Genomic DNA, 12,611 nt, shown 5'->3' with positions numbered 1-12,611 from the left:
GGAACTAATAATAAAGACAAATTAATGTAATGCTGCATTATTACTATTATTATTATTATTATTATTATTATTATTATTATTATTATTATTATTATTATTATTATTATTATTATTATTATTATTATTAATGCTCGCCTACACCCCAGTTGGATTGGGATGCAATGCATGGTGGTGTGTTATGATCAGTGGGCAACAGAATTAGGTAATGTATGAAGCCAGTCGTGAAATTCCATTAATTCGAAAAGTCCGCAGGGGGGCGCACGTCAGGTCCGGAAGTGACGACACGTACATTGGCTCCAATGTAAAAATGAGCCGACTTCTCTCTCGTTCTGTGTCTTAAATAAACATTTTCCGAATGAGCTTATGGTCTGAATAAACAATTTCAAGTCTTTTTCATGCTCCCCTGGGCTCCGTTTTCTAAATTATGGTCCCATTTCGAGTAAAAGAGCCGATAAAAATTATAACTTTGGGGGCGGGATTTTCTTTGATTTACACCAGCCACAGGAAATCAGATGATCCCAACCAGTTGCCAAGGCAGGCTAGCTAGCTAGCTAGCAACGTAGCCAGAGATAAAAGTAAAATAACAGAAACAGCGTTACCCTTATGATATTTTAATGATGTTAGTAGACACACGTAACAGTATAGATCCCCGTGATGAGGTATGTTGATCAAAAGAACACCTAAAACGCTATATCGAAATCGGGTTTTAGTGGACGGGCAGCTCTGAAGTTGGGGCTTCAGAGCTGATCTGCGGCTAGCTAGCTAGCAACAGTATAGAGCCCCCGAGGTCTGTTGATCAAAAGAACACCTAACGCTATATCGTTATGTAATGTGACTTGTGACATGATCACCACATTTCAATAAATATAACGTTTTTGCACATTTGAATGCTGCTGGTCGTTTGTTTAATGATGTATATATTGGACATTTAAAGCTGATACACAATTGTGTTGAGGTAATTCCGCAAAGCTCAGTTAAATAACGTGTAACACTTGAAACAATCAAATGTAACTTTTTCCACAGCAATACATACAGTCCAGCCCACCATGGAAAGGAACCATTGTTTGAATTATATCAAAATATATTTGCATGGTGTAGCATGTAATGCAGTCTGTTAAGATACTGTAAACATGCAAGATACTCTGTGACACAGAAAGGCAGACGAGCTAGCAGCAGGGATCTTGTCACCCTGATTTCAGATAAACTTGTCTGTCTAGCTAGACAATATTACTGTACCATAATACCACAAGCTAAAGGCAGCATACACCAATGGAAGGATGGGTAGCATTAGCTAACGTCAGGCTATACAGTAATGTTAGGATATTATAAAGTTATGAAACGCTGATTCAGACGTTACAATAATATGACATAATATGAGCCAGTTAGCCTAGCTAGAGAGTAATTTCAGACCACCAGATATCACCATATTTCATTTCAATAAATATAAAGCATTCGTTGATTGAAGCAGACTGCTGATCGGTTGTTTCTCCGTCGTCATGTCCTCGTCCAATCTTCGGTTCGTAGTTTGTGTTCACTCGACATCAACAATCTTTATATCACATCTGATCATTTTATCCAACCTGCCCCTGACCAGACAACTAATGGATCGTTCTGCGCGATCATATTTGCGACATTCAGATACATGATAATATACAACAAGGCTATCTTTGTTGACAATGTTTATTGACAAAAGCATTAAAACAAGCAAATATAACAATATTCTCCGGTCACTGGCAGATAGCTACAATTGTTCAAAGCAAATCTCTCATGTCAGCATTTGGCTTGTGTGTTATTGCAATTTCCTATGTTGAAACAACTGATCAGCAGTAACGTGTATAGTTAATCTCAAGAGAACAGAATATTATAGCTTTGATCTTCAAATCATGATCCTCTGTTGTGTGTCCCATCTGGTACTGGACAGCAGCTACCCCCTGGAAGAAACGAATTAGACACTGTTAATCACTGTATAACGTTAACGTTTGCTTACCCAACACTACGTGCGATTGGTAAATACTGTAAATGCAGAGGTGGATAACTATCCAGAGGAGTTGAACCCCCAGCTTGTTCCCCCTCATCTAACGTTAGCTAGATATATAACGCTATTAGCTGGTAGATCATATGAGTATGCTTTGAGTCTGCCTCATCTCAAAGAGGTAACCTAGGTAAACAGAACTGCGTTTGTTTTCTGTCTACGTCCGAATCTGTGCAGCATGCAATACTGTTTAACGTTGTATAACGTTAACTTATGCTACTCTAGTCTAACGTCCTCCTGTAATGACAAATGGACATGTAGCTAGCGTTAATGTCATGCTATGCAATTAGCGTTACGTTAGAAAATAAGATTACCTCGATTTTGTGGAAGATGCAAGCGGCAGGCTGGTGACGCCGCGCGAGGTCTGGAGGAAATAATACTCTGGTTTTTCTTCGGGCTACTGTATTCACTGTGAGAGCAATGGAGCAAGGCTAGCAATAGCAACTAATGTTAACAACATTTGTTAGCCAAGCTAACGGCTAGCAGGGAAAATAACATGAACAAGATGGATGCCGTGGCGGAGGAAACCCTCCCCCGAGTCCCGTCCACGCTCACGCCCTTTCCTGTTTTCCCGGCTCCAGGTTTGAACAGATTTCCCACAATGCAACAGGAAAATCCATTCATCCAATCAAACGAAATCAAACAATATCGGGAAATGAGCTTCATTTTGCCGTGTCAAAAACATATAGCTAAGGTGGTCCATATATTGTACTGTCAATGGTTATGATCCAGGGAAGGTCATGGGCAGGTTGGAAAGTCCTGGAAACCACCTGGAAAGTCCTGGAAACCACTTGGAAAGTCCTGGAACTGGGAAGTCCTGGAAACCATCTGGACACCACCAACATTTCCAGCCAAACAAAAGGTGCAGTTGTATTGCTTTGTGCCTATTTAACCCAGGCAATGCCAGGTACATTGTATTGCTTTGTGCATATTTAACCCGGGCAACGCCAGGTACATTGTATTGCTTTGTGCATATTTAACCCGGGCAACGCCAGGTACATTGTATTGCTTTGTGCATATTTAACCCGGGCAACGCCAGGTACATTGTATTGCTTTGTGCATATTTAACCCGGGCAACGCCAGGTACCTTGTATTGCTTTGTGCCTATTAAACCCGGGCAACGCCAGGTACCTTGTATTGCTTTGTGCCTATTAAACCCGGGCAACGCCAGGTACCTTGTATTGCTTTGTGCCTATTAAACCCGGGCAACGCCAGGTACCTTTCTACTTAATTTATATTTACTATGAAGCAGTTTTCATTCAAAATACATTGAAAGTGTGTGAGAAAAGCAGAATGACAGGCGAGGGAGAGAGAAACGAGGCAGTGTGTGAGTAGAAGCATGTGGGCGGTGTGTCTGTGTGTGTGTGTGTGTGTGTGTGTGTGTGTGTGTGTGTGTTTTGTGTGTGTGGGGGAGGTCACTGTGTTAAAATAGACTCTGGACGGAAGCCTGGAGCGGCCAAACAACACGTTCCCACATCTCTCCGTTTCACACATTAACACAGAAAGTTTCTCCAACGCCCACGCTGCCTTTCTGCTGAGAAAAGATGAACAAAACTGAGCGAGCTTCCTTCAGAGTTCAGATTCCAGTTTCTGACATCCAACATTGCAACTTTTAATGAGTACGATGATTTAAATAAATTGTGTCGTTTTAGCTGCAATACTGTATTCACTGTATTTATGTGCCAATACTTGCCACCTCTTCCTCAATAGAAGACGTTATTTCATGAAACTACATTTTACAATGATTTTTTTTTGTGTGGATACGTGTTCTTGTCTACAGAGGAATGAGTCCTAAAACCCGGAAGTTAGCATCGCCTGGCTCAGGCGCGCGGGAACCTATCTCCCACAAGGGGGGCTGAAGCATATTCCCCGACCTGCGCGGCGCGCTTTGCGCGTGCACGTGCAAGGTGCGTGCACGCGCAAAGTGCGTGGCGCGGCGGCCGTCACTGTGTTATATCCCAAGATGCTCTTCACAACTTTCTGAGGCCTGATATCGTCTAGAACAGCGTTTCTCAAGTGGTGGGTCACGACCCGTGGGGTGGGGCCGTTTTGATTGGGTCGCGGACATTGGCCAAAAAAACAAAAAAACAAATCATATTTCATTTGAGTTAAATTCAGATTATTGAAACTGGATTAGCCTGACCAGTTTTACTTGTTTAACAAGCTGAAGCATATGCTCTGCCTGTAATAAGTCTGCCTTTTCATTTCATCTTTAATTTTAGTTCAATCAGGAGAGACTAGAGACCAAAGGATGAATAAAATGATATTTATTACAATAAAGTGAATAATTTACTACAGAAAGAATGTTGAGAATAAAGTATTATTAGTCTTTGGCGGTTAGACACCGCAGGGAGATGTTGAGAGAGCTGCACCAGCCCAGATCAGCATCCAGATATATCCCCCTGCAGTGTCTAGATACTGGTGGTGCTGGTGATCTCCTTCTGAGACTCATGATGACTCTTCCGACTGAAGAATGGGATAGGACTGCGATGACCGGGAGGAGAAGGGGAGGAGGAGGGTGCGAGCCTGACAGCAGCGATGATTGAGAGGCTGAATGAGACAGAAACAAGCATATTTAAGGAACCCGCCTCCAAGCAATTGGCTTACGACTGGGTTGTGGAGCAACGTGATAGGCTTACACTGGAGGTGCGTAGGGTGAGAGGTGATCAGAGCAGTGATGTGACACTATGCAATTGGTTAACAGAGACTGGGCGGCAACCAGCTGATTGTTCATTGAAACCCGGAAATTGACAGCTTATTATGATCTTGTGAGTAGATTGAAGAGTGGAGATAAAGTGCATTAAGGAAGTGTAAAAGATATTATAGTCTTCCTGCTTGAACTTACGTTGAGAACTACATTTCAATTCAGATTATTGAAACTGGATTAGCATGGCCCAAGTTTAATTAAAAGTTATGACCAGTTTAACTAAAAAGCATATAGCCTGCCTGTGATTCAAGAAAAGTCTGCCTTTTTATTTCATATGAGTTAAATTCAGACTATTGAAACTGGATTAGCATGACCAGGTTAACTTGTTTTATTATTATTATTATTATTATTATTATTATTATTATTATTATTATTATTATTATTATTATTATTATTATTATTATTATTATTATTATTATTAACTTGTTTAAAAACGTATAGGCATGTAATTCAAGATAAGTCTGCCTTTCATTTCATATTTCATACAGTTCAAATAAGACTTTCTGAGCATGACCAGTTTGACTTGTTTAAATTTAAAAACATATAGGCCTGTAATTCAAGTCTGCCTTATTTCAATTGGTTTTTAGCCCTAGTTGCACTTCTGTTGCACTTTTTTGTTCATTTGAGGTTTATAACAATGCATGAAGGCATTTTGTATTAAATTAACTATTTTTTGTGCAATAAATGTGAGTGGTTTAAAAAAAAATCAGAAATTTGGGTCGCGACTTCATGACAAGGAAAATAGTGGGTCCTGAGGCTACACCAGTTGAGAACCACTGGTCTAGAAGCCATCAGAAAGTACTTCACTATGCCATGGAGGGCAATGTACAACATTTAAAGCTATCAATAAAAAGAAATGCGATACGTGCATGCCTGGAAATGGCTTTAGCGAATCTTTAATCAAGCGTTTTAACGGAGGAAGACAGCGGGCGGGGATAACAGGCGACTCACATCCAGAATTGACATTCACTTAGAGTAACCTCTCCGTGGATTATATAGCCTATATGCCGAATTGAAGAGTGGTGCCTGGTAATCTATTTCATGTACCTCTGTATAATCAAGAAACTTGAAATAGTGTCGATGTTTTTCATAGAGAGACAACGGCACGCACGCATGGGTGGTGGTGTAGCAGATCAGCAGGCATGTTTTCCTCCTGGATCTTTTCTCTTTAGACTACCTCACATTTATTTGGGGCACGAGATTAATTCCCTCGTTTTAGGGTTTGACTGGCGATGTTTTAATCACATCAATCAATGCGCCTCCTCTTCACCAACTCCATTAGTGCATAACCATAATGGCTGGAAACTTGCATAATTCAGCATTTTCTTTTGCCGACTTTCTGAATGCCACGATGATTTCATGATACCTTTGGATCATGATGGAAGACAAATGAAGGAGAAGACTCATCTAGCTGTCACCACGATTGCAGATTTAACGTCCAAACAGCAGAATCATTGTGGATGTGAGTGGATCTACTTTACTAGTTTAATATTATCCATTGCCTGGCCTCCCACGATACCTCGTAATGTTGCATTTACCCCATGCACATCGTTTGACCATTTTTTTCTACTTCCTGTATAACTGTATGAAACACCATGAAACCAGAGGAGAATCCCGATTTCTTATGCTTCTGGAGCCCTGGGCTCAGCTTGTCCGAGTGTATGGCGGAGCTGCACGCGCTGTGATCTCACACACACTCTCATACATTCGATTCAAAGCTTTGTTGCGCCGTCCTCGGTGGCGTGCTGTTTCCCCAAACACTAATACAACACCACAGTGGCTTTGGCAGTGACGCTGTCCGTGGTGCTGAAATCGATAGTCTGTAGTCGTCAACCTTAAAGCTGTTAGAATAGTGCAGCGGCAGACGGGAGATCACGGGAGTTTCGCCAAGTGAAAATGCAGGGCTGGAGGGGGCTGGGGGGGCTGCGTCAGGAAGGTGCAGGGGCTGAGGCCGACACCAGGGGTGGTGCTGCAGCCCCGGCAGCTCCCCACTTCCAGCGCTGTTGGCCTGGCTCCTCATCTGGAAGTCAATGGGCCTTTTTGGAATGGTGCTCCTTCCATCGGCATGGCGGTGAGTACATAATGACTACATTTTCATTTTTGCGTGCACTTATCCTTTAAAACGTAAGTGCCATAATAACCCTTGACGGCATGTAGAGACCAAACAGCTCTGAGCCTGCTGTAAAATCCTCTATGCCATGCTGGCTGCTGCGCAATGCATTCTGGGATGGGGCCCCGGGAAGGACACATCCGTTGCATCCTGCAGATTTGGGAAAAGAAGGCTGCATGTCTCGACCAAATCTCAAGGAGCCGTGGAAACGTCCGGGACAGCTCTGGTCGCCCCGCGGTGATGCTTGTCACCCCTTACATTACCATTCGCTTCAATGAGATGAACAATGAGATTAATTTGATTATTTAGCATGATTCTTCTGCATACGTGAACCATTTCCTGATACACATGGATATCGAGAAAAATCGTTATCATTATCATGATGCTGATTTGAACAATATCGCCCGGCCCTATGTGCACACGATGTGCATGATGCTCAATACATTGGTAGCACAGGTTTCTCTATACAAACTGTGCCAATAAAGCAGCTTGAATTGAAAAATGAATTGGATTGATATGAAGAGATGATGTCAGTCAGCCTGTGAAGAACACGCTGTCATCAGCAGCAGGAAGGCAATACAGCAGCGTGATGTCACAGCGGTGATGTCATCACACTGCTTTCACCTTCCTCCACTCAGGACAGAGATCCACAGAGAGAGCAGCTGTTTAGAGCGAGGGATATGGCAGAGCGAGCTCCACGTTACTCTCTCTCTCTCTCTCTCCCGCTCTCTGTGGGGTGGTTGTTGATGTGAAGCTGTCTGCTGACACGTGAAGAGGAAACAGTTTCGACAGCAGATACACTGTATGATGTCATCAAACTACACTGCACCCCCCCCCCCCCCCCACACACACACACACACACACACACACACACACACACACACCACATAGCCTACTGATGTAGGCTATAATAGTTCAGACAGTATGGTTTACCTGGGTGAGGTAATAAATGCATCATATCATCAGTCATGAGTCTGATTATTTTTTATCTGATGCGTTTAGCCTATTTTATTGCTGAGTCTAAAAAATACAATACACATCTTATTATTCTTCATTAGGGCTATTACTACTAATAGTGCCGACGGAGGTAGGTAAACACAGAGAGAGAGAGAGAGAGAGAGAGAGAGAGAGAGAGAGAGAGAGAGAGAGAGAGAGAGAGAGAGAGAGGCTACGGAGCAGGAGAGAGAGTCCACACCCATCTCACAACAGAGCCTCAGCAGTGTCAAGCCCGCCAGAATTACATCATGTTACGATTTCCGGTTCCATTTTTTCAAAATAAAACAAAATGTCGTACAAATTGTATTTTTGAGTAGGCTTAATGCAAAGTTAAAGTGTTGATTTGACCATTCGTAAGTTCATCTCACACATCCTAACATAATGCATTTAAACCATTTCAGTATTTTACAATCTGATGAGATTATTTGAAATACGAGGAATCTGTGTGATGTCACGACGACAACAAACTCGAGTTCCGGGGGGACTCTGCGGAGTGTGAATGCATAAATCCATGAGCCAAACAAACGTTAATATCTTAAAAACTATAGCCTACATGACATCCTTTATATTTTGACATTCTGAGTGAGAGCAGAAGTAGCCTAGACAGCTCAAGAGTTTGATGTAGGCTATAATATAGGCCTATGCATGTCGTGTTAAAGTTGTGTGAGCTGTCGCAGTTTTTAAAATGTAGGCTACACCACAGCTGGGGCTAGCACTCAAAGCGAGCTCTATAGGGTGAGGTCCCATTGCCGTTTTCCCCGGGAAATGTGGTTTGTTTACCAAAATGCTGCTTGGCGGATCCCTCGTATAGGCTAATCTACAAATTATTATTTTACAAATATTAAATATCTAATGATTCCAGTCAACATTGTGATTTTTGGGGTGTTTTTTTAACAAACTATTTTACGCTTTAAATTTGAAGGCTGACTCGCCTAATTTCCGGTATGACGCTGTGTAACTGTTGTGAACTTGACGCAGCGGCTCCATGTTTCTCCATGTAACGGGAGCAGGGGACGGCACGTTACGTGAAAACACTCGCTTTAACGGGAACAAAGGCGGGAACTGACGGGCTGACCGACACACCAGCAACACAAACAACAAAATGCCAGAATAGCATATAATACATCCGGTCAGAACTTTCAAAATAAAAGTGCCATGGTGGTGTAATGTTTTTTGAGTGAGTGTAAATAGAGAAAATTCTGAAAAGGACGAATATGCTCAAAAAACAACAAAGGCAATAAAGGCTCGTGGTTATATTGTGCGCGCGACCCGCATGTCCTTGCAGCCCCCCTCTTTTTAGTTGTTCTTCTACTTTCTTATTCCTCCATGTTTACTGTATGCATCTTTATACTGAGGCAAATTTCAGTGTATTGTGAGAATTTGTTCAATAATTCTGATTTGTTTATGTTTTTACAGTGACAAAATGTAAGCTTTTATGTTGAAGGCAGTATAGCTGGAACTTCCGGCACTGCTGTGCCTCACTGCGTTCGTGTCGACGCAGCACAGCCGAGCCTCGCGCAGCTCTGATGAGCGTGCAGTCTGCAGAGTGGCATGACAGCGACAGCGCGGGGCTGACGGGGTGCGAGGAGAGCGGGATGGCAGCAGCTGAACATTATGGCCGGTAACGGCGGGAAGCAGCGACAGAGCGCGCGGACAGCTGATGTCCCCCCGGCCATGGAGAGCCGCAGCCCGGTGACCGCGCTCAGCCTGCTGCTCAGCGCGTGCTCCCTGGTGCTGCTCGTCACCGCCATCTCCACAGACCACTGGTACGAGACCGACACGCGCAGGCACAAGGACAACTGCGACCAACACGGATCCGACTCCAACGACCAGAAGGTGCGAGGACAACTAACCTACTTTAATGTTCCAAATAATGACCAGGAAGTGCGAGGAAACTAAAACTGCTTAACAGTAAAATAATGGTCAGGAGGTGCGAGGATAACTCCTGCTTTACATTAATAACGGCCAGGAGGTGCGAGGATAACTCCTGCTTTACATTAGCCTAATAATGGCCAGGAGGTGCGAGGATAACTAATAACCTGCTTAATGTTCCAAATAACGACCAGGAGGTGTGAGAACTAACCTGCTTAACATGAAAATAATTGTCAGAAGGTGCGAGGATAACTGCTCAACATTAAAATAATTGCGAGAGGAGAACTAACTAACCTAACATTTAAAATAACTGAGAGGAGAAACTAGCCTAACCGCAAATTAATGGTCAGGAGGTGTGAGGACAATTAACCCTTTTAACATTCAAAGGAGGTGCAAGGGCAACTGGACTAGCTGCTTAATGTTCAAAATTAAGGCCAGAAGGGGCGAGGACAACTGACCTTTTAAACGTTCAAAAATAACGGTCAGAAGGTGTGATGATAAATAACGGTTAGGCTAGCATGTTTTGAACATTAAAATGTCTGAGGAGATGCTGTTTGATCGAGGGGAGTTGGCACAATCAAACCATCTCACACAGGTCTCCTCATACCTTACAGTGTTTGTATTGACAACTCATTAACCTGGAATAGGACTGCCACTTTTTTTCCATTGTCGATTCATCTGTTGATTAATTTATTGATTAATTGATTAGTTGTTTGGTCTATAAAATGTCATAAAATGTGGATCAGTGTTTTCCAAAGCCAAAAATTACGTCCTCAAATGTCTTTGTCCACAATTCAAAGATATTCAGTTTACTGTCGTAGAGGAATAAAGAAACCAGAAAATATTTACATTTTAAAAGCTGCAATAATTTTTTTTTGTTTTTTTGTTGGTGTTTAATTAAGAGTTGACAACAAAGCAATTAGCCTAATTGTTGCAGCTCTAACCTGGACCATCCATGTGGACAGTCTCTGTAGCAGACGAGTGCACTTCCTCTTTGCTGCCTTCATTTGAAAGTCGTGAACTCGTGTTTACGAGATCGGAAGTCGTGTACACACGACATGCTTGGCATTCAAGCGGTCACGTCGTGAACATGCGCAGTTGACTAGAAGCCACGGAGGCTAACAATTTAGCTAACGCTAACTAGCGAGTGGCTAACTACGTCAATGCAGGAAATGCAAAGGCATAATGACAGAGGAAAAAAGGTGAGACCGTGGGAACTATCAACATGTTCCTCAGACATCATAAAATGACTATGAAAAACTCTATACAGCTAAAATGACAATATAGTTTCTTTCCATCAACGTCCATGGCTTCTGTCATTTTCTGAAAGACACGTCACAAGTTGTGAACTGGAAGCTTTCAGAACTTTTCCACTTACCATGTCGTGTATACCACATAAGGTTCATTATGTTCATATGGACTTGTGTTGTAAACATGGTAAACATGAGTGTTTCCCACAGGATTTTGAGTATTTGTGGTGGGGGACCGCAGACCCCCTAGGGGGGTGCGGGGGCATGCCCCCCTCGCGAGATTTTTTTAAACATTTTAAAGTAAAATGTATGAATTTGGTGTACTTTGAGAAAGCTTAAGAGCAAAATTAAAAGGCTAGATCTATGAAGAACATGTCATCATTACTGTGCTGTGGGTTTACAATGACAAACTAAATTTCTCCCTATAGGTCAGGGATACTCAACTTGCTTTGCCACTTTCGTGAAATGATAGAAGGCGAGGGGCCAGTTAATAAACAAACAATATACATTTTTCTGTAGCGGATTGTAGATTTTTGGGGTGTCAGCCGGAGTTTAGGCTGACAGTGTTGTGCACACCGGATAGTTAGTTAGGTTAAGTTAGTTAGGTTAAGTACATACATAAGTGCCTATAGCGAGCAGATGGCGGTATTTGACAATTTAGCAGCTAAATCATAGATTATTGAAAGATATTCCATATTCCAGACTGAAATGCTATAACAGAAGTATTGGCCAGAATGACATGAACATTTATTGGACACTTATTCAGCGGATATCTTGCATGTTGCGTTCAGGTGCACTGTAAAAAAAAAAAAAAAAAAATTTTTTTTTTTGGTCAACATCTTTTTGTGGCGGTCCAAATCCTTTTGTGGCGGCCTGCCACAAATTCCTTTATGTATGGGAAACACCCTATATGAAGGGCCCATTAGATTTCATTGTGTTGATCAAAAATGTATGTTAGGGTGCTTTCTCACTGGGAACGATTGCTTTCGTTCCGTTCCGTTCCGCACTCGGGAACGATTGCCCCCCCTCTCCTCTCCCCCTCTGGTCAGCTTTCACATTACAATATTTCTTCCGTGCTCGCAAACGGAACAGAGTGCACTTGCGCCGTCAACTACGCCTGCAGTGTATCCTCGCCCGTGTGTTGTCTATGTGGTTCGGAACGGTTGGCTTTCATACTCGCATGTGTTCCGTGCACACCAAAGCGCTCCCCAGACCACCTTTTCAAGTGCGTGCCGCCCGGTCACGGAACAGAACGGAACCCCAACGTTCACACTCATCAAATATTCCGAAACTGGCGTCAATTTGGGGACAAGTGTGCTCGGGAACTAGGGCTGGTACGGATCACGGATAAACCGTGACCCGTACGGATCAGCCCCGCGGTTCGCAACGCGGTTCGGAACGTCAATGGTCCGCGGACCCCCCCCCCCCCCCCCCCCCCTTTCGTTTCATTTAACGTTTAACGTTAGTGTATGAGAACGCCTGCAGCCTGCAGCCAGCCACAGACAGGCATCATGGCAAGCACAAGTGAGCTTCCTCATCCCTTGTCGCCGCTGTAAAGTCTCTCTGAAGGCTGTGGCTAGTGGCTACTAAAGACAGCAGCATCACAACAAACTTATTTCAACACCTCAGCCTGTTGCGGGCTGC

At 43.1% G+C, this 12,611-nt stretch overlaps 1 protein-coding gene across 1 annotated transcript in view; it reads left to right on the top strand.

The window, feature by feature from the left end:
- Nucleotides 1–9,519: 9,519 nt before the first annotated feature.
- The window catches only part of tmem178a (transmembrane protein 178a), a gene marked incomplete at both ends in the record, with an annotated part of 38,349 nt that continues 35,257 nt past the window's right edge, over nucleotides 9,520–12,611 (top strand). The window contains one exon of the mRNA XM_083636326.1: nucleotides 9,520–9,681. Within this exon, the coding sequence (XP_083492452.1) occupies nucleotides 9,520–9,681 (162 nt within the window). The remainder of the gene's footprint in view (nucleotides 9,682–12,611) is intronic.

This window comes from Poromitra crassiceps (assembly GCF_964638095.1).
Source record: "Poromitra crassiceps genome assembly, chromosome: 4".
Classification (NCBI taxonomy): domain Eukaryota; kingdom Metazoa; phylum Chordata; class Actinopteri; order Beryciformes; family Melamphaidae; genus Poromitra; species Poromitra crassiceps.
The sequence above is the reverse complement of the archived record's forward strand: the minus strand, read 5'-3'. Positions and strand labels throughout refer to the sequence as shown.